General features: G+C 42.4%; 1 protein-coding gene across 2 annotated transcripts in view; it reads left to right on the top strand.

Annotated features, from left to right (window-relative positions):
• The window catches only part of si:cabz01007794.1, a 26,266-nt gene extending 3,387 nt beyond the window's left edge, over window positions 1–22,879 (top strand). The window contains exons 2-11 of one of the 2 annotated variants that reach the window (XM_009302816.3): window positions 5,246–5,580; window positions 6,712–6,906; window positions 7,009–7,107; window positions 8,655–8,811; window positions 8,890–9,404; window positions 11,526–11,723; window positions 14,417–14,515; window positions 16,329–16,467; window positions 19,362–19,556; window positions 22,445–22,879. In XM_009302816.3, the coding sequence (XP_009301091.2) occupies window positions 5,278–5,580; window positions 6,712–6,906; window positions 7,009–7,107; window positions 8,655–8,811; window positions 8,890–9,404; window positions 11,526–11,723; window positions 14,417–14,515; window positions 16,329–16,467; window positions 19,362–19,556; window positions 22,445–22,491 (1,947 nt within the window). In that variant the 5' untranslated portion in view covers window positions 5,246–5,277 and the 3' untranslated portion in view covers window positions 22,492–22,879. Of the gene's footprint in view, window positions 1–5,245; window positions 6,490–6,711; window positions 6,907–7,008; window positions 7,108–8,654; window positions 8,812–8,889; window positions 9,405–11,525; window positions 11,724–14,416; window positions 14,516–16,328; window positions 16,468–19,361; window positions 19,557–22,444 lie in introns of both variants that reach the window. The other variant, XM_009302811.3, reaches the window with a different exon arrangement.
• Window positions 22,880–23,237: the final 358 nt, after the last annotated feature.

The raw sequence follows: 23,237 nt of genomic DNA, 5'->3' as shown, positions 1-23,237 counted from the left end.
TTCCTGAATCTGTTAAACATCATTTGGAAATCATATTAAAAAGAAGAAATAAATCTGAAAGGGGCTAACAATTCTGACTTCAACTGTGTGTAGAAAAAAGCTGGAATATTTACACCGACTTTTACACTCAACATTCACAGCACATTACACCGAACTAAACGACAACTGGGAACTGAAGCCATTTATAATTACGAGATCATCTGTATTAAACTGCTTTGGCACGATCTGCATTGTAAAAAGCACTAAACACTCTCAGAAATAAAGGTACAGGAGCTGTCACCGGGGCAGTACCTTTCCAAAAGATATATATTTGTACCCAAATAGTCCACAGTAGTACCTGAAAGGTGTATAATAGTGCGCAAATGTACCTAAAAAATACCTTTGAGGTACCATTGTAGACCCTTCAGCTACAAATGTGTACCCTTTGAAAAGGTTCTGCCCTAGTGACAATTTCAGTACCTTTATTTCTGAAAGTGTAGAAATAAAAATGGATTGATTTAATTTGATTTGACCACCATAGCATTTGTTTTATCTCTTATGAGTCGTTGACTGTGGATTTTCGTTCGTTCATTCATTCATTTTCTTTTCACCTAAGTTCCTTTATTAATCCGAGGTCGCCACAGCAGAATAAACCGCCAACTTATCCAGCATATGTTTAATGCCCTTCCAGCTGCAACCCATCACTGGAAAACACCCATACACACTCACACACTACGGACAATTTAGTTCATCGATTCCCCTACAGTGCAGGCATTTGACTGTGGAGGAAACCAGAGCACCCGGAGGAAACCCACGCCAACACGGGGAGAACATGCAAACTCCACACAGAAATGCCAACTGACCCAGCCAGGGCTCAGACCAGCAACCTTCTTGCTGTGTGGCGACAGCGCTACCCACTGTGCCACCGTACAGCCCACTATATATTTTCATCTTTCTTTAAAGTATCTTGTTTTGTGTTCAACAAAAGAAAAAAACATGAAGGTTTAAAACAACTTAATGAACTCGTTTGTAAATCTTTTCTTCAAGTCAGCGATTAGCATCTTGAAAATGTTTTCAATTCAATTCAGCTTTATTTGTACAGCGCTTTTACAATGTAGATTGTGTCAAAGCAGCTTCACATAAATGGTCATAGTAACTGGAACAGTGTGGTTCAGGTTTTAGTGTTTAAGTTCAGTTCAGTTCAGTTTAGCTCAGTTCAGTGTGATTTAATCATTACTGAGAGTTCAAACACTGAAGAGCAAATTCATCGATGCGTAGCTCTACCAATCCTGAACCATGCGAGGCAGTGGTGACAGCGGAGAGGTAAAAAAAACTTCACCTGATGGGAGTGAAGAAAAAAAACCTTGAGGGAACCAGACTCAGTTGGGCACGACCATTTTAATTTCTCCGCTGGCCAAAAGTCTTGTGCAGAGCTTCATTCGCCGTGGTTAAGGCTGGAAGATGGCCTCAGCAAAGACTCGTCTGTCCCTGGAACGTCGCTGGAATCAGACTCATGTTCTCCAAATGTCTACATAAGTACAGTAGAGGAGTAGTTGTAGTAACATTCAGGTTATAAAATTTGACAAATGTCACAGATGATGTCCAACCTGGAGCTGTACGTGATTCCAGAGGCACCTTTAAACAATGCCCAGGAGGCAAACACTCCTGTAGCGGAACAGGCCACCACTCCTTTAGGAGGAGTCAAAAGAAATTTCTCAGTGGCTTAACCGGACAGATTAGATGCCGTCTGACTGCTTCTGCTTTTGCTGATGGGTTTAACACCAAGGGGTCAGAAAACAAAGGAATGCTGCAGAGCTTTGGGGAGTTTGTAAGAAAGAAAAATAAAGGAGATTCCTCCTGTCCTAATTTGAAACACGCAAGGTGCACAGTGAATTTCATGAACCCTCTTAACTGATGAAACACACAGAAGAAATGCAGAATGCCAGAAATGCCAGCCCTATTTCATGTAGTGCTTAAAAATGTGGTTCTGTCAGAGCCTTCAGGACAATACCCAGATTCCTTAAGGGAATTAGTCAAGCTGGAGATGCGCACAGTCCGTAATCCCCATTCAGATAACATCTGACAAGACGTAAAGACCCAATTGTGTAACCTCCATAGCCTTGAAGACAATCTGGTTACAATCAGTCAATACAGTCTTCTGCAAGAACAGAAGAAATTACTGAACTGAATCCATTTCACATGAAAATGGGTCAGTCTCCATGAACTGACACCATCTGTAAAACGGGCTTGGGTGTCTGCAATGTTGTTGGAGCTGCTTCTACAGTACAAGATTTCTGTCTGATTCCTATCTAGTGGCCAGACATGTAGGCTGTACTTCCCTGTATTTGGCTACCAGAGCTGATCCTGGGCTTGAGAAAAGTCTAACCGGTAGATGTCGTGGTGACCCCTTCACCAAATTTTATATTTGGCTTCCACAACTGCTGAGGACGCAGGCGAGGCAGTGGCGCAGTAGGTAGTGCTGTCGCCTCACAGCAAGAGGGTCGATGGGTCTCTGGTTCGAACCTCGGCTCAGTTGGCGTTTCTGTGTGGAGTTTGCATGTTCTCCCTGCCTTCGCGTGGGTTTCCTCCGGGTGCTTCGGTTTCCCCCACAGTCCAAAGACATGCGATACAGGTGAATTGAATAAGCTAAATTGTCCGTAGTGTGTGAATGTGCATGTGGATGTTTCCCAGAGATGTGTTGCGTCTAGAAGGGCATCCGCTGCGTAAAAACTTGCTGGAAAAGTTGCCGGTTCATTCCGCTGTGACGACCCCAGATTAATAAAGGGACTAAGCCGACAAGAAAATGAATGCATGAATGAATGAACTCAACAAATCAAATCATCATCATCATCTTCGACAGTACTGCAGCAAAAGTAGAAAAGGCGGACCCTACCAGGAAGAGGCACCACGTGGACAAAGGTTGACCGATTAGCATGCTCGACCTGCGGGATCGCCTCATAGTCCCTGGCTGCTCTGCCATCAAGGGTGGTGAGGGCAGAGGCGCACGCAGTTTGGGCAGAGAAAGGTGCCCTCCAAGACTACGTGAGCCTACTGTGCACCTCCGGGAAGAAGGGGATGGGAGGCCTTGAAGGTCTAGCCTTCTTGGTATCCTCCACGTAGCACCCATCTAGTTGGTCTGGCCGCAGAGCTGGGGGATAAACCATCTCCAACCCTATGGCCAAAGCAGCCTGGGAAAGCACGGCTAACATGTCGCTTTATGGTTCTGACGCAGCGCTTACCTGCCGGAGGGGGGGGGGGGTCCGGATCCTCATCAGACAATGAAAGCCCACCCTCCGATGCAGCAGTGGACATCTGATCCCCAGTGTCGTCGAGCAAAAGGGCTACCATCTGGTTAGACAGATTGCTTCCCCCGTGCGAAGCTTGGATGAAGCACTTCGAGAATCGGGAGATCCACAGGCCCGTAGGCATCAAATTTACTCCCACTGGAAGCCACAATCTTAATTGCTCAACAGACATGCCATCGCAGTGACGGCATAAAATGCCTGGGAGCACCGCATTAATATGCTGGATCCCCAGATATGCAAAGCAGTGCTTGTGCCCATCATCCGTGGACAGGAAATGACCGCATCCAAAAACGAACAGTTGGAGCGACATCTTGAAAAAAGATGCGCTGCTCAACTGTGTTGCTCTTTTAGAGAAAGTTGCAACTATACAAACCACTCAAGCACAGAAGGAGGGAGAAGGTGAGATTAATTGCCAAAAATCAGAGAGAAGAGAGAACAGATGTGCGCGATAAGAATGGGGCGACAATGGAATTGATAGCAGGTGCGCACTAATAGACAGACACAGGAGGGAGACAGAGAAAACACACAAAAACTGACACTGACAGAACAGCTGGACAAAAGAAGGGTTAACAGGAAGTTCCTTATGTTTCAAATGAGTCAAATCAGGCAGCCTGCCATTCAAATGAAAGTAAACGAAAGTGAACGCAGATCTGGTCTTCAAGATAGCACAAAAAGGCATCCGCTTGGCCTGGACAAAGAGGAAGAGCTGGTAGAAGCAATTAGCCTACCACATAAAATAATCACAAAGTCTCAACATATACTTTATTGTGGATGTGAGACAAGACAAAATAAGACTGGACAAGAAGGTGAGCTCTGTAGAGCAGATATCTTGGTGTTAGTAAACATTAATAAACAGAAAAAAATGTTGGAAAGGCAAGGGAGATAAAGACAACGTGTTAGAATTGACAGCTGAGAGCAAATGGGAGCAGGACACAAAAGGAAAACACAACAGAGATCAGACCTGCTCCACGACAAAAGGGCCCTCTGAGGCTCACAGCTGAATACCACATAGGACAACGTATGGATTTTTGTGTGGCAAAAACCAATCCAAATGGCCTGTACCGCAGCACCTACCTGTGCAGCATCGGTTGATGTGATTTTCCTTGAATATAATGGAACCAGCTTGACACCTTCCTTCAGGGATGTAGTAAAATGCTAACACTTCACTGTTGAAAATTAATCCAGATCTCTCGGATGGAATCAGGCACTGTCCATTCTTGTATAGAGTCAATCTGTACCTTACAAACCATTGCTTTAGTAGGTACATGTGAAACAATGCCAATGGAAAAATACTGGCTCCTGTCCTTGGGCTTAGCAGTGATCAGACCAACCAATCTGATGAAACCAGCAGATCTTTGGCTCTGAGCCCACAGCAGAATACCACAGGGGATAACTTTGAATTTCCTTGTGGCAAAATGATCAACTTTGGCTTTCCCAAAACAAATCTAGATGGCATGTACCACAGCATCATTCAGATAGCACTCCAGTCTAGCTCTGTAGCACGGTCTTCCTTAAACATAATGGACCCGGCTTGACATGTTCCTTCGAGGATGTAGTTGGACCTTGACTGGCTTCTGCCATTAGGCCAAGCAGTCCACAGACAAACCTTACTGTAACCCCTGCATACACAACACAACTGAGCGCAGACACACAGAGGGAAGCTTTACCTGGTGTCACACTAATTACAGCCACACCTACAACAAACATAGGAACTCTCGGAATGCATGAAACAAAACATTAAGTGCAAGTTTTGCTGAAATTAACTTCTTGATAAAACATATTTTCCTTGCGTATCAAAAAATAAAAAATCCAATGAATTGGCCACAAAAGCACAGTAACAGCAAATACAATTAAATGGTGTTTTTCAGATATTGTTTAGGTGACATTATTGGTTCTTTATTTTTAAAATCGTTTACAATTGTTTTAATTACATAAACCTAAATCTTCATTTTACATTTCAGATTGCAAAAACGGAGCTAAAGCAAACACATAAATGGAGAGCTATAAATGGACCTATGTAGCTATATTTGGTATGGCATTCATGATGATTGGAGTCCAGAACTCAACAGCAACCAACAGCTCAATTTCTTCTAACATGACCACAAATTTGACCCAGACACAACTTAACAACATGACCACCATCCTGAACCAGACGCAACCTAACAACTTCACCACTAACCCGAACCAGACGCAACCTAACAACCAGACGCAACCTAACAACTTGACCACCAACTCGAGTCAGACGCAACCTAACAACCAGACGCAACCTAACAACATGACTGTCAACCCGAACCAGGTGGGTCCCTCTAACATAACCACCAGCCTGCCTCTGACTCTTCCTCCCAATATAACAACCAACCAGACCCTGACACTTCCCCCCAACTTAACAACCAACATACGCCCTCCCAACATAACCAACAATCAGACACTTCCCCCCAACATAACCAGCAACCAGACCCAGACACTTCCCCCCAACATAACCACTAACCAGACCCAGACACTTCCCCCCAACATAACCACCAACATACGCCCTCCCAATATAACCACCAACCAGACCCAAACACCTCCCCCCAACATAACCACTAACCAGACCCAGACACTTCCCCCCAACATAACCACAAACCAGACTCAGACACTTCCCCCCAACATAACCACCAACATACGCCCTCCCAACATAACCACCAACCAGACCCAGACACTTCCCCCCAACATAACCACCAACATACGCCCTCCCAACATAACCACCAACCAGACCCAGACACTTCCCCCCAACATAACCACCAACCAGACCCAGACACTTCCCCCCAACATAACCACCAACATACGCCCTCCCAACATAACCACCAACCAGACTCAGACACTTCCCCCTAACATAACCACCAACCAGACTCAGACACTTCCCCCCAACATTACCACCAACATACGCCCTCCCAACATAACCACCAACCAGACCCAGACACTTCCCCCCAACATAACCACTAACCAGACTCAGACACTTCCCCCCAACATCACCACCAACATACGCCCTCCCAACATAACCACCAACCAGACTCAGACACTTCCCCCCAACATAACCACCAACCTGCCCCAGACACTTCCTCCCAATATAACCACAATGCCCACCCAGCAGGTTCCCGTCACTGTGACAAACCTTGTCACACCATCAGGATCTAATTCCAATGGCAACAGTAATGTCCCATCACAAGTAAGCTGTTTTCCTTCTATCAAAATGGAAATAACAGTCTTGATTGTGTCTGAAATGACACAGTATACACTATGCACTCAAATGTGTAGTGTATGAGTTCAGTGCATTTATTCGCTTTGGTGTAAATGCTCTACTTACAATACTTATGTTACAAAATGCCACTGAATAGTGCCTAGGTATATGATTTTGGTGCATCTTATGTTTTTTATTTTTGAATTTTAGGAAATCACCAACAGGGATAACTGCAGGAGGGATAGGGCATGTTTCTCTGCTCCACCTACCTGTAATCCTGGTGCACAGAGTACCTGTTATTTCATGTCCACAAGAGCCGTGAGTGGAAGTACGAATAATTTTACCTTTGAGCTCAGTGGCGAGACCGCTGGTTACATCGGAGCTGCCCTCGCCCCGGACAACAGCGTAAGAGATCAGTTTATTAACCAAGACACTTTAATATTTAACCAATATATTCTTAAACTTCAGTTACCGTATTGTTTCTCTGATTACTGTTCACATCCTCAGGGTCAAGGTGCCACAGTCTATTCCTGTGCCAACTTCAATGGTTTACTGAAGTTAATCCGTTCCACAATGAACAGCCAAATACTGACTCAGGATAACACAGTAAGGCACTTTTTTAGAGAGCATTTTTATAAAAAAAAAAAAACACAATGGCATTGTTAGCAAAGAAGACAACTGTAGGTAATAAAAATAATCTGTTTGGTGTATGGAAACATGGACCGAGAGTTCAAGACAAACTTCCCCATTGGAGACAATAAAGTGTAAACAAACACACAAACAATAAGGTCGCATATAAAGTCACACTTTATTTTGATGGTCCGTTTGTTGAATTTAAGCTACATTGCATCAACTGCGCCAACTCAGTGAAGTTTAATGGTAAGCTAATTTTGAGAGGAGCATGTGCTCATGATTGACCCAGCTGACCCACACTAGCTGATCACAATCAAAGGATCCCAAGTCACTATAAATCATAATTTCCTAAAACAACTATCTTATGCCGCAGTCACACTAGAGTTTGAGCTTGAGAAATTCTGTCATACGGAGCTGCGGAATGGGGCGGAATTAAACAAGATGATTACACATTTTAAAAAGCGAGCGATTGCTCCATGTTTTAAGTTTCTGTACAGAGAGCTCATGTTTTAATCCTCGATTGGTCTGACGCAGTCAAGTGATGGGATTTCGCAGGTCAGAGTTTTCTAAGCATAAACTTTGCACCGCAGAGCCCAGCAAAACTTGAAGCATGACCTTGCGCTTCCGAACTGACGCATTCGCGTGAGTATGAATGGAAGTCTATGGAAAGAAAAGTCTAGTGTGACCACAGCTTAAGTCTTGAAGAAACTCCCCTCCACCCTTTCTTCCACCTTTATCCAGAATGGGCAGCACCGAGGCCCAGTGACTACCACTGCTGCCTCACAGCAAGAATACCAATGATGTGGATTCCTCGCTGCGCCATCTGGTATATCTGTGCATGTTCTCCCCGTGTCCGCGTGGGTTCCCCCCGGGTTCCCCGGTTTCCTTCCACCGTCCAAATATGCTCTTTAGTATAGATAAATCAAGCCTAAATTTTTTATTCAATGTCTTATTCTCAAGAAGTTCACCTTAGCTTCAGCAGCAGGGGAGTTTTGAGATTGATCTTAGCTCAATCTCCCCTCGCCCTTTAAAGGGGTGGTAGCCTTGGGCGCAATGATCCCTTGAGCTCAGGGCTCTCTCTCAGGACAGCATTCCAAACAAGCTATGTGTAAATCATGAGCTAAGTGTGAACTCTTGTAAACTCAATAAATTATAAGTAGACTGTTAGTTTGGGGTTAGAGTTAGTGTAAGTTGACATACTTGCAAAGTTTCTTATAGTTAATTAAATGTCTGCTAAAGAAGCAGTACCAGCAGATATTAAGCAGACAGTCTACTAATACTCAAATGAACCATCGAACTAAAGTGTTACCATATATAAAAGCAGGGAATGTATTTAGGTCTGTCCAATTCTACTATAATGCACACAGCTCTCAATTGATTGCTCCTTATGAGTATTTAGCACAATGCACTAATGTTTAAGGGCAAATTCAAATTTGCTGCCTCACAGCACTGTATATTCCACCTTAGATGTTGTTCGTTGCACTATAGCATCTACTAACATCACTTCTATCATGTTGCAGTTTGTTCCAGGAAGTTTCAGTGGCTCAGTGATTGGAAAAAAGATTCAGTGCGTTTTCACCGCAGCAGGTCTATCCAGCAGCAGGGTTGCCCGTGCAGCAAACACACCTACAACCACAGACCCCGTTGTATCCGTTGTAACGGGCAGTGTCTCAAATGGTGAGTGCACACATTCCTCAATAACAGACGTATTCATTTAGCTTCAGCAGATTTAAATATTCTTTGTTCTGCTTGTAGGTACTCTGGGTGCTCCAGTTACTGCATTGGTCACAAATGGAACGGTGAACTTAGGCAACCCTAACAGCACAGATGCTTCAGTGATATCAAACGTGACTGCATCAAATACCACATCAACCACCACTGGAGCCCCAAACACAACAGCATCAAATGCCACTGCGTCGGTTTCCACCGCTTCATCAAATACAACAGCATCAAATGCCACGGCATCTTCAAACACCACAGCATCAACCACCAATGCACCATCAAATACAACAGCATCAAATGCCACTGCATCAGTTTCCACCGCTTCATCAAATACAACAGCATCAAATGCCACGGCATCTTCAAACACAACAGCATCAACCACCAATGCATCATCAAATACAACAGCTTCAAACAGCACTACAGCATCAAGTACCACTGCTTCATCAAACACAACTACATCATCAAACACAACCACATCATCAAGCGCCACTGCTTCAAACAGCACTCAGAGCTCTAACAGTGCTACATCAAACACCGCTACAACAAACGTAAGTGTGAACTAACCAATGAACTTCTTGTTTTCCTGATTATGACGGCCTCCAGTTCTGCGGAGCTTCAACCTTTATTAAAATAAACAAAATTCTTCAGAATTGATTGAAGCCTAGAGGTACAGTAAGTGTGTTGGAGCAGTGTGGGAACTGTGGCCCTAAGTTTGAGGTCCTGTACACATAAACACTAGTATTTTTAAAACCGTTGTTTGGCTGAAGACTGAGTATCGGTTGACTAAAACTTTCTAGTATGTTTTGGCCCATTTTCCATTAGGATTTATTGGTTGTAACATGCCAATAATTCATAAAATTCCAGTAGATGTAGTTTCAATAAGGTTTCCAACATAATATATTATGTATATATATATATATATATATATATATATATATATATATATATATATATATATATATATTTATATATATATATATATATATATATATATATATGTATATATATATATATATATATATATATATATATATATATATATATATTAGTGCTGTCAATCGATTAAAAAAATTTAACTAATTAATTGCACCTTTTTTAAAAAATTGATCGCGATTAATCGCATTTAAAATACTGAAACTTGTAATTTTGGCTATTTAAATGTAAACATTTATGTAAACGCAAGAAAAAAACTATTTAAATTCAAAATATAATTGTTTAATAGAATTTTTGTTTACCTTGTAACACAGATTTCTTCATGTAAACAACAAACCCACAATAAACCATCAAGATCCTGGCCTGACAGCCATATTTATGACAGAAATTAAAACACAGACATGTTAATGACATTTGAATTTCAAAACAATCAATGCCAATAAAGAAAACATTGATTTCCATGTTGGATTCTAAGTGGTCTGCAAAAAAATGCCAAAATACAGGAATTACAGATATGGAAAATGAAAAATTATAATAATAAACTATAGATAACAAACTGTTGCACTCATTGTAAAGTTTTATTGCTGTGAGTTGAGAACATTAATTATAGAGTAGAAACAATTTTGCTTAATCCTCCTTTACATTTATCCAGTGGCTAAGACTAGGAGTGTCCCGGAAGTGCACAGAGACTCCCAAATGCCCGCAAATGAATGATAATTTCTGCAAACCGGTCGTTAAATACATTGCACACCCCTCTCGCCCCTACTCAGATACGTCGCTCACTCCATCCCTGACACCCCTCAACGGGCCTGACACAGACACACACACACACAGACACACACAACACGCTGCAGATGTTTTGGTCCCAACGTCCCTCCATACTGGAGCGACTCCCGTCAGATTCAACACGCATGATCACGTTCATCAAATTTGCTTGAACTAAGCGTCCTAAAGTATTACTGTATTTCACAAGGATTCTGACACAACAGCGTGAAGCATACGCTTTCATTGTGTTTAATGAGGAAACACGCTAAACTTGGAGGCTCATGCTGAAAGGCAGAGTAATGCCCTGTCTTTGACAGCTCGCGACTTCACCAGAGACTTTCTGAGTACATATACATAAGACACCAATACTCCGATTTTAATATGATTAAGAATAATCTCTTATTAAAATTCTACTGTGTGGCCTTAAAAGGAACCTTACCTTAAAGGAACACCGAGTCACGAAATGCGGAGGATTTTCTTTCTGTTCGCCATGCGGCATCAACTTACAACAAAAGTCGAAAGTTAAAAATGAAACACCCGAAATTGCATGAAACTCTGGAGAGCCTGGTGATGCGACTAATAGTTTTATACTGAAACTTGCCTTCAAAAAGTGCTTCCTAGGTCTTATCCACATTTTTTGCATGTTGAACACACGTCCACTACAACAGGAAGTGAAAAAAACCTGCAACTGCGTTAATTGCGTAATTTTTTTTAACGCGTTAATTATTTAAAATTAATCGCATGCGTTAATTTTGACAGCGCTAATATATATATATATATATATAATTCCCTTAAGGACCACTAAAAGCCATTAGATGTGATGGATTTCTTTGTTCTTTTTTTCTACAGGGCAGTCAGTCATGACAGTAGCTATTTTATTATTAGATGCTAAATGACTAAATTCTTCAGATCACTTGAGATTGTATGCACCATCCTGCATTTGGAGGCTAATGTTCTCCGTGCCATTGCAGGGAACCGTCAGCAGGAGCAACTGTATGAAGGACAGAGCCTGTTTTTCCACTCCCGCTAACTGTGATCCGTCTAACTCCAACGGATGTTATTTCGTCTCCACAAGACCAGTGAGCAACAACACAAACAATCTCACCTTCGAGCTCAGCGGCGCCTCCAGTGGTTATATCGCAGTCGGACTCTCAAGCAACAACCAGCAGGTCTGAAAAAGATCACGTTTATTTCCATTGATAGAACGAATGGTTACACTTTAAAATGATGGTCTGTTAGTTAATGTTAATGTATTTACTAACACGAACCAACAATAAGTACTGAATTTCATACTGTATTTAATCATCTTTGTTAACGTTAGATAAAGTGATTTAAGTTTTTGTCTGTGGGATGAGACATTAAACCGAGGTCCAGACTCTTTGTCCGACAGCTAGCTCTCTGCAACTCTCACATGGTCCCCCAATGATGCTAAGCATGGCTGCGCCTGGTCAGTACCTAAATGAGAGACCACATGTGAAGCTAGGTTGCTGTTGAAAGTGGTGTTAGTGAGGCCAACAGGGGGCACTCAACCTGCGGTCTATGTGGGTCCTAACGCCCCAATATAGTGTAGGGGACTCTATCCTGCTCAGTGAGTGCCGTCTTTCAGTTGAGACAGTAATCCGCGATCCTGACTCCCTGTGCTCATTAAAATCCCAGGATGACCTAGGTACAGGCCATGAAAGGTAAGGCCTAAAGGAGGGAATTTGGCCAGGACACCGGGGTTACGCCCCTACTCTTTACCAGAAGAGTAGACCACAAATAATAATACTAATATAATAATAATAATAATTTCCTACATGACACTCAAAGCGCTGTCGTATCATCCAAGTGGATGCTGCACACTGGGGGTGGTGTGGAGAGACTCCACACAAGGTTGTGAAGCACTTTGAGTGTATGACCATGCACGATGCAAAAATACATTACATTAAGTTGAATAACATTAGTTCATGTTAAGTCACAGTGCACTAACTAACTAATATTAACAAACACAACTTTGGATTTTAATAATGCATTAGTAAATGTTGAACTAGATGCTTTATGAGTTAACTGATACTTAGTTAATGTTAGTAAACACATTAATAATGGACCATTAGTCTAAAGCAGAGATGTCTAAAGTAGAGCCAGTCGGCCAGATTTGGTCCATGGTAAACTTTGATTTGGCCCACCATCCCATCTGAAATAAGAGGAAGAATGATGGGGAGGTTGTTGGAGCGAATGCCTTTGACAGAGATCATCATTTCGAATTTAGCTTGACCTTTTGTTTCTTTGTTTTATTGCCTAGCTACAAAAAAAATGAAATTAAATGATTCAATTAAATGTTATAAATGAACCAGACTCTTAAAATGTAAAGACTGTCACTTGACAGATAGAGGATTGCATTGAACTCCGTTTGGTGGAGGAGTTTAAGTATCTGGGGGTTGTGTTCACGAGTGAGGAAAGGATGGAGTGTGAGATTGACAGGCGGTTTGGTGCAGTGGCAGCAGTAATGCGGTCGATGTACCGGTCCATTGTGGTACAGAAGGAGCTGAGCCGAAAGGCAAAGTTTTCGATTTACTGGTCAATCTACATTCCTACTCTCACCTATGGTCATGGCTTTGGGTCATGAGCGAAAGGACAAGATCTCAGATACAAGCTGCCAAAATGAGTTTCCTCTGCCCGGCAGGGTGCACTCTTAAACATAAGGTGAGGAGTTCTGTCACCTGGGAAGAGCTCGGAGTAGAGCCGCAGATCTCCCACATCGAGAGAAGTCAGCTGAGGTGGCTCGGGCATTTCTTTCAGATGCCTCCTGGACGCCTCCCTAGGGAAATGTTCAAGGCATGTCCCACTAGGAGGAGGGCGGAAGACCCAGGCAACGCTGAAGAGACTATGGCCGTACTCGCAATGGGTACAGTTGCCTTGAACCGGGCCAAAGCACGCTTGTCCTCCCTCCCGTCTCCCCCGACGGCTTGCACTCACACCACAATCGTGCCTCGGCACGCTTACGTCATCGCTGCTGCGCTGTTCAGTGAGAATCGCTGTCACTCAGCAGCACAGTGGAGATTTCTCTAGTTATATCGTTTCAGTCGTTTGATATGCAGTGACATGCAGTCAAATATTTTGCCAAACAGTCCTTAGGGATGCGGTGACACTGCTGAAGGTCTGCTGAAGGTGTGCAGCTGTCGTGAAGTGAGCAGTTTGCGTTCACTGAACAGTAAGAAAGATTAATAAATCCATATGAAACAGTCCCTTAAAAGTCACGTCTCGCTTTCAGTTTCGGGCTTTGGCGCGTTTTGCACTCACACACAAGCGTACCGCGCCAAAGCCCAAGTGAGCCGCACTCAGGCCCACCTCTTCCAACCAGGCCAGGGCCGGCCAAGTGAACCATGCTTGAGCCCGATTCAGCGCACTCACACTTCTCAAACGATCCGGGAAACCGGCCTGGGCACGTTATGGATGATATAGTGTGACTAGGCCCTAAGTCTCTCGGCTAGCCTGGGAACGCCTCGGGATCGCCCCGGAGGAGCTGGAAGAAGTGTCTGGGAAGAGGGAAGTCTGGGGTTTTCTCCTAAGACTGCTGCCCCCATGACCCAGCCCCGGAAAATTGGCAGAAAAGAAATGAATGAATGAATGAATGAAATAAGTTCAGTATAAAATGTTAAAGATGATACTGCGTTAGTTGATATGATTTAAAGCAACATTTTTAGGAAATTCCCCTTGGCAAATACGGTTTGGTATATATTTGACCCACAGCCCTCAATCAAGTTTAATTTTCGGCCCTTTATAAGGAAAGCTTTGGGCACCCTTGTTTTAAAGTGTCACTTAATGAAATTTCAACACATCAAATGTTTGGGTTCTCAGACTGATCTACCTTTCCTCCTCACAGGGCTATTGTGACACCATTTATTCTTGTGCAAACAACAACGGTGTGCTGAAGTTCATCCGTGCCTCGCTGAACAACACCGTTCTGGCTCAGGATAACACTGTAAGTCTCTTATCACCGCCTCCATGCATGACATGATAGCAAACACAAGCAAGACTTTGCCAGCAGTATACACAATGAACAGCACAGAGCTTAAAACAAGAAACCCACTGAGCTGATTTATTAGAATCACAAGAAAAACAGGAAGATTTGCGAGATACAGAAATCCCAAAACCACATTTTTGATCGAATTTCAGAATAATATCTCATAATCACATTTATCCAACATCATTTAGCGCAGGATTCATCAAATCTTGCCCAGGAGGGTCAATGTGGCCAAAATCGGCAGATTATTTAGCTTGTTTAGTTGTAGGAAAAAACTCACTTACTTTTTGCCATATAATTTCTTAAAACAAGGCAGTTTAATTTGCTCGTCTAGACAATGCTTCTTGATTTAAGATTGTTTAGATATATGAACTAGAAGAAAGACAAAAAAGAATAACATATTCAGTGGTGTACTGTATATACTCTAGTGGTGGAACGAGTACAGAACAATCATACTCCCGTATCAAGACTTGCTTAAACATAAAGTGCACATAGAGTAAAAGCATGAGTAAAAACGTACTCAAGAGTAGTGAGTATCACGCTGTTAAAGGCTAATGTGTTTATATGCAATATGTGTGTGGAAACGTAACATTCTGTAGGGAATTTAGTGATGGTTTTCAGTCATCATACAGTCGACAGCCTTCATTTTCTCATCAGTGACGTGCCAACAGTCATTAGCCCCTTTCACACAGTGATACCGGTAAATATCTGGAAAATTTCCGGAACGACTTTACCGGTATATTCAAAAAAGCGCTGTTCACACAGGCGAGGACGTTACGGAAATTTTCCGGAAAAGAGCATTCACACATCCATTCCAAAATACCGGTAAATTCTGACATCATTCACCACAAATGAGCTTTAAACGGCTGCGCTTATGTTTGTAAACATTTGACTAAATTACAAACTCTGTGGATGATCAATATTGTGAACAACTTTTGCAGGATCACTTTCGCATGTCGAGACGTTCATAATATGTGCGTGTGCAGGCGCTCACAGTCTGTTTCACAGGCACACGCAAAGCTTGAAGGTAAACAAACAACGGCTCATCATAAGCATCTCATCGATGATTATTTACACAGTTAGCATTAAGAAGAACATATAAACGTTATCTGAGTAACTTCTAGCAGCTAAATGTGTCTGGAAAAATATTCAAAGGCTTTTATTCTCATAAACCGCGCGCACGTAAATGCGTCTGACTGTTGTGATTGGCTAAAGCAGACGTCTCACGTCAGCACGTTCTAGACGTGCACGCGCTTATTACGGCAATCTTCCTTCTGCATTCACACAGCGCAGCATTCCGGCAAATTACCGGTAATGTTACAACTTCTCTTTCCGGAAAATAGCCAGAACAAATTTACCGGTATTTTCAAAAAGGACCTGTTCACACATACAACCTTTCCGGAAAATTGCCGGCAATTTTCCGGAAAGGTCTGTATGTGTGAAAGGGGCTATTGTGTGTGTAGATTCTGGTCATCTTCTTAAACATTTCTAATGCTTTCAAGTGCTGCATTTTAAAGTCTTGAGGTTGTTTAGTACTTACTTTCTATGTGCGGTTTGATTGGGTGGGAATCATAGGACAGATTTTTCTACTCATCCAATCCCCATAGACAAGAAAAAATAAGGTAGTAACTGCAGTTTGAAGGACATAGTGGAGTAAAAGTACTGATACAGCACTAAACATGTACTCAAGTATTTGCAGTTTATTACTTTACAGCACTGAATGTCTATTACCTTCTAGTTTCTATCTGTAATGTCTTCTGTTGTTTTGCAGTTTTTTCCTGGATCGATCAGTGGTTTGGTGAACAGCACAAAAATTCAGTGTATCTTCACGGCTGCAGGTCTGAGCAGCAACACTCGAGCAGCAAACACGAACACATACCTCTACTACTTCACCGGAAACTACACAAACGGTGAGCCAAAAATGACCTAAACAGGCCAGGGTTAAGAATTCAAAGTCTACTGTTTTGTATGAATAAAAAAAAAAAAAATAATATATATATATATATATATATATATATATATATATATATATATATATATATATATATATATATAATTAGGGATGTAACGGTATCAGAATTTCACGGTACGATAATACTTCGGTATGAATGGCACGGTACGGTATTTATTGAATAATTTACAGGAAAAACAAAACTAATGAAAAGACTTGAAAAAAGTACCAAAAGTGTTTATTTACCTTAGCACTGAACACATCAATGACAAACAAATTAGCCATCTATCTGTAAGTTTCGAAACAGGAACTTAAATTTTTCAATTTTAATAACAAAAAACTATAAAACCATATAAAAAAATAAAGTTTCAATTTAGTATTGTTGAAAACTCATCACATTCAACATTTAATCACTCACTCACTTAGATAGAGATGGGTTTAAAGGAAAATATTCATATAAATATTATCTGGTAAAAGCTGGTATCTCTGGGTATTTACAATGTCCCCTTCAACAGAAAAAACCCTCTCATTTGGGACTGAGGTTTCTGGGACAGAGAGATATGATTTAGCCCAGGTTGACAGCAGTGGGTAACGTTGTGCATTGTCTTTCCACCACTTGAGAGGACAAGCCATGAGTGAGATAGAGGTCTCTTTGCGGTACAAGTCAATGTCTGCATCAATCTAACAAGTGTGCTGTGTTCTGCAGTCCCCATGACTGTTTTTAGTCGTATTCCCCGACTTATATTTCACCACAGTCTGGCAGTGCCTGCATACTGTTTTTTTCTTTGTCTGTCACCTTTTCTCCTTTTTCGTATCTTTTTAGAGAGAAACCGAAATGCTTCCACTCATCCGATTTAAAACCCGCTTTAGGTTAGATCTTTTCCAGCTCTTTTTCTTCCCCGCTACTAGCAGCACACTCCATTTCCACATTACTGGATCTGTAGTGACAACAGACCGCAAAGGATGATGGTACCTTCCGTTCGCTTCATTCGCCTGAGCAAACTTTTCTCAAAAATATAGTTTTATTGAGTCATGCGCCTACGGTAATATTGAAAAAAATTACTATTGCGGTATGACGGTATTTACAATATTGTTACATCCATAATATATATATATATATGAGCAATATCACAGGAGTAGCAGTTCGATATGGCTGTATATCAGCACTGGTGGGAGGCGTGGGTAGGCATGAGGCCGCAGACCAAGTGCCTTATGCTGTGTTCACACCAGACGCGGAACTCCTCCAGAAACCTAACCTGGATGACGGAGGCTTTCAGCGGTGCTTCTGACTGAGCCCAGCCCAGTTTGATGAACTTTTTGTTGATGTCAGCTGGAGGATTTCCCCCGTGACACCAACATCAGGCGATACGCGGTGCGAATGTCTGCTGAAGTTCCGATTTTTAAACTCGAGTGATTTGTGCGAAAAAAGCGCGAAAAAACGCTCAATTCCCAACCCGCTCTGAGTTGATATAAAACCGGCGACTTTCCTCATTGGAGTCAGTTGCTTTACCAAGGAGGCTAAAGACCATGGCCTTTAGCATCTGTTGCTGCACTAGGTTACCTGCACAGCACCTACTGGCTGGCCTCCGTTACACATGTATATATTTAAAAACATTTATCTCTAATACAATGCCCACATAGTTTTTCCATTTTCATTTTCAAATGCATTTTAACTGTTGATCTTTAATTAGTATAATGAAGAGATATATTAGTAGTACTTTTTTATTCTTGTAAAGCTTTATTGTCATTCTTCTACATGTGTGAACATACAGTGGACCTAAATTTTGCCTCTCACTAAGTCACGGTTCTACATAAAAAAAACAATTAAAACTATTTTAATCCTATTCATATCTAAGATACTGGAGCGGTACTTTAGCTACAATATAATTAAACTATTCATACACTCACCGGCCACTTTATTAGGTACACCTTACTAGTACCAGTTTGGACCCTCTATTACCTTCAGAACTGCCGTAATCCTTCATGGCATAAATTCAACAAGATGCTGGAAATATTCCTCAAAGATTTCACTCCATATTGACATGACAGCGTCACACAGTTGCTGCAGATTTGTTGGCTGCACATCCATGATGCCAATCTCCCGTTCCACCACATCCCAAAGGTTGGATTGAGTCTGTTGAATGTTTGAGTACAGTGAACTCATCGTCATGTTCAAGAAACCAGTCTGAGATGATTCCCGCTTTATGACATGCTGCGTTATCCTGCTGGAAGTAGTCATCAGCAGATGGAGACACTGTGCTCATAAATGGATGGACATGGTCAGCAGCAATACTCAGGTAGGCTGTGGCGTTGATGCTCAATTGATACTAATGGACCCAAAGTGTGCCAAGAAAATCTCCCCCACACCATTACACCACCACCAGCAGCCTGAACCGCTGATACAAGGCAGGATAGATCCATGCTTTCATGTTGTTGATGCCAAATTCTGACCCGAGCATCTGAATGTGTCAGCAGAAATGGAGACTCATCAGAGCAGGCAACGTTTCTCCAATCTTCTATTGTCCAGTTTTGGTGAGCCTGTGTGAATTGTAGCCTCAGTTTCCTGTTCTTAGCTGACAGGAGCGGCACCCGGTGTGCTCTTCTGCTGCTGTAGCCTATCCGCTTCAAGGTTGGACGTGTTGTGCGTTTAAAGATGCTCTTCTGCAGACCTTGGTTGTAACGAGTGGTCATTTGAGTTAACAATAACTGGCAATTATTTCCACCCCTTGCATGTACCCCAAGTGGCCCATGCCCATAATACCCATTGGATAATCTGCTCCTAGATCCAGTAACTCTAGTAGATCTTCATTTGTATCCAAAATGACAAAGTTTCCACTGTTTTTATTTCCACAGGCACTCTGGGCTCTCCGCTCACTCAAATGAACACGAATTCATCAGTGGATCTGACCAATGTTAACAGCTCAAATGTGGTGATAATAACACCGCAGTCATCTACAACCAGCACTAACAGCACTGCGACTACTGCTGCCACAGCCAAACCCGCAACCACAGCGAGTCGTGCCGCACTACAGAACGCTGTGTCTCAAGGTGAGCACGCATTTACATCACACACAACACTGCCTTTATAAAATACAGCGAGGAAACCTTCAAAGGAAAGCCTGAAATCATTAGCATAATGCCTCGTTTCCACTGACTAGTACAGTGTGGTACGGTTCGGGCCAGTACGGGTCACCTTTATCAGGCTTGCGTTTCCACCACAAAAGGTACCCTTTTGGGGGGCGTGGTGTACGACATAAAGTTTTAGGCTGCTTTCACACCTGTGAATCGATTCAGTTGTTCCGATACAGAGATTACAATTGTTACATTGTTGCTCTTTGCTCTTGGAGCGGTTCGCTTTCACACTGCAAAGTTTCTAATCGGACCAAAAGAGCTAAAACAAGTCACGTGTGAGTAAACTCTCCTCACATTGGTCAGAGTGTCAGGGTTTATTTTGCAGCGTCCCGCTCAGCTGTCAGGAGAGGTGGTGGTTTGGTGGTGATTGACAGGGTGCGCGCGACGTGTCTGAGGAGAGATGCGGTGGGGAGGGGTGAGAAGGGTGCGCGAGGACCGGGAGGGAGACGTGAGATTACCGGGAGATCATCACTCGTTTGTGGGCATCCGGAGACTCGTGACACTTCCCGCCCTACTCATAATTCTCTCTTCACATAGCCGTAAGCCTATTACATATCCATAAAACACAGTGATATAACCGCGCTCGGATCGGATCGCTTTCTCACTGCAATCAAACCGCTCCAGGGTTCGTTTCAATCGAGCCGAGGCCGCCTCATTCAAGCGATCTCGGAGCGATTACTTTGGCGCGAAACAGAACGCGATTGCCCTGTTCACATATGCCAAACGAACCGCACTAACTGGGCAAACGAGATACGTTCCGAAACAAAAGTGTAGGTGTGAAAGCACCCTAAGTCAACGTCATGCTCGCTGGAATAAATGTCGACAGTAAAGCTGTACAGGTCGTTCACATATCATAATGAACATTTATGTGTGTAATGCTTTACACACATAAATACTTGTTTATAAATGTTTATTACTAACTTTTCTATGAACATGATTTGTCTATAACTGCAAATCAATGACTTTAGGCTATTGTAACGTGTGCAATTATATAAAATAAATACATAAATGAAACATATATGAACACATACAGCCTCTTACAGTCTCTGATATATTATTAATTACAGAAAAACTACACACAGCAGACATTTAGTACTTATTTGAATTCAAAAACACACGTAATACAGCCCAGAGTCAGCGCAAACCTCTCATCTGTGTCTGTAATCTTCACCCGCACATGTCAGCTCTGTTAGAGAGTCATTCTGTCATTCCCAGTTCATAGTCCAAAAGGCGAAGATAATCATGGCAGTTTGTTCATGATCAGGTTGCTAAAACAATCTTGCTCCTGTGTTTTGCCGGGTTTCTCTTTTTTTTCAGCGTTTCACTCCCGCTTCACTCTCGCGCTTGTCCTTTTCTTACTGAATGGATCAGATGAAGGAGACACTTTAATAATCACACACACGTTATTATCAACAGCTCAAGAAGTTCGTTATATCAAATATAGACGTGATCGCGCGCTCCCGGAAGAAAGCGAATACCGCTCGCACTTTTATATGGGCTCGTAAAACAACAACAGGACACGGCAGATTTTTCTTCTTGGCTTGGTGTCTGTTCGTCGAGACGACGTCAAGGTTTGTTTGAGCTCGGGTCATCCATGGCTGGTTATTATATGCATGTAGTATTTCCATGTAATGTCTCGGCTTTGTATTTAAAAAAAAACATGGCGGTTCCTTTGTTTACCTTTTGTGTAGCTCCACGAGCTCGTGACGTATCTCTGTAACCAATCAGCGTTCAGCTGCACGTGTAGCTCCACCTTTTGGTACCCTTTCTCCAGTTTGGGACCCTTTCAAAAGGGTGCCGAAAAAGTGGTACGGCACGGTTTGGTTCGGTACGCTTTTGACATTAGAAACGGCCAAAAAAGCGTACCAAACCGAACCGTACCGTACCACTCAGTGGAAACGGGCCATAAAAAGCACAATGGCTAATGCTAATGCTGCCTCTACACAGCCCTGCTGAAAAATCCAGCTTAAACCAGCCTAAGCTGGTTGGCTGGTTTTAGCTGGTCGTCCAGGCTGGTTTTAGAGGGGTTTTGGCCACTTCCAGGCTGGTTTCCAGCCATTTCCAGCCTGGTCTTAGCTGGTCAGGCTGGAAGATGACCAGCTAAAACCAGCTTGACCAGCCTAGCCAAGCTGGGAGCCCAGCCAAAACCAGCTATATCCAGCTTAAACCAGGCTGGTCAAGCTGGTTTTAGTGGGATTTGGCTGGTCATTTTCCAGCCCGACCAGCTAAGACCAGGCTGGAAATGGCTGGAAACCAGCCTGAAAGTGGCCAAAACCCCTCTAAAACCAGCCTGGTCGACCAGCTAAAACCAGCCAACCAGCCTAGACTGGTTTAAGCTGGATTTTTCAGCAGGGAGGGAAGGAGGCTAAAGGCCGGTATACACCAAACAACTTTATTACCTAATTCTTGCTAAATCTTTCACTGTTTTGTTCATAATCAACTGTTTTTACATAAGATTCATATCTGTTATGTTCTATTGTTAATTACTAAAAATATAAAGAAGCAAGAAGGTTGCTGGTTTGAGTCCCGGTTTCCCCCACAGTCCAAACACATGCACTATTGGGGAACTGATGAACTAAATTGGCCGTAGTGTATGAGTGTGTGTGTGTGTGTGAATGGGTGTGTATGGATGTTTCCTGGTAATGGGTTGCAGCTGGAAGGGCATCCACTGTAAAACATATGCTGGAATAGTTGGCAGTTCATTCCGCTGTGGTGACCCCTGATGAATAAGTGACTACGAAAAATGAATGGATGAGTTTTATAATCAAAAATCAAACACTCTTTGCTCTTGTTGTTGTTTTCAGCGGCTGTGGTGATTCTGGCAGGGATCCTCGCCGTAATCCTGTTGTAAGGACACCAAAATGACATTTTCTTTCTGAAACTGGTGGATGAGCACTGACCGCTTCATGAACCCAACACTACAGTAAATCCAGCACACGTCAATGAAGAAAGAAAGTGGAAATATGGGTAATAGGGGGGAAATCATAAATAATCGAATGCCTGTGTGAATGTGTTTATGAGAGTTTAAGTTTGCATTTTATGTTACACAAATGATTTATCATAATCAGTCTAGTAATTTAACCGTGCAGGTGTGATGTCTATAAATGTTTATTTATTCTGTAAGGAAAAATGCTGCCTCCAAACACTGATTGCATGTACAATTTAAATAAAGTCTCCTGTATTTTTTGAAGAAAAAACAAAGATGCTTAATAAAGTTCCTTACATGTTTTACAAGTAAACGATGGCCTCTTAAGATCAGCGAAAGATCAAATATTTACTTAATTGAAGGTGCAGTTGGTGATTGTCTTCAGAAACATGTGTTGTTGTGCCGGTTGAAAGTCCCTTCACATTCCAGCAGTAATGATTAAATAATCTAAATGTGTTTATATGTGTTTTTATATTCTGGGTGAGGCAGAAGACTAAAAGATGTTCATCCAATTAAATAATGTCGAGTCCACATCTCCCATAATTCAGATAAGTAGCCCAAACTGTCTGTCAGTAAATGGAGATTTGTACAACTGCAGCCGTTCATGCGGATTCGCTGTTTGCACACGAGAGAGAGAGAGAGAGAGAGAGAGAGAGAGAGAGAGAGAGAGA

The sequence above is a fragment of the Danio rerio genome, chromosome 7 (genome assembly GCF_049306965.1).
Source record: "Danio rerio strain Tuebingen ecotype United States chromosome 7, GRCz12tu, whole genome shotgun sequence".
NCBI classification, from domain to species: Eukaryota; Metazoa; Chordata; class Actinopteri; order Cypriniformes; family Danionidae; genus Danio; species Danio rerio.
Note: the sequence above shows the minus strand (reverse complement) of the source record. Positions and strands in the feature narration are given on the sequence as shown.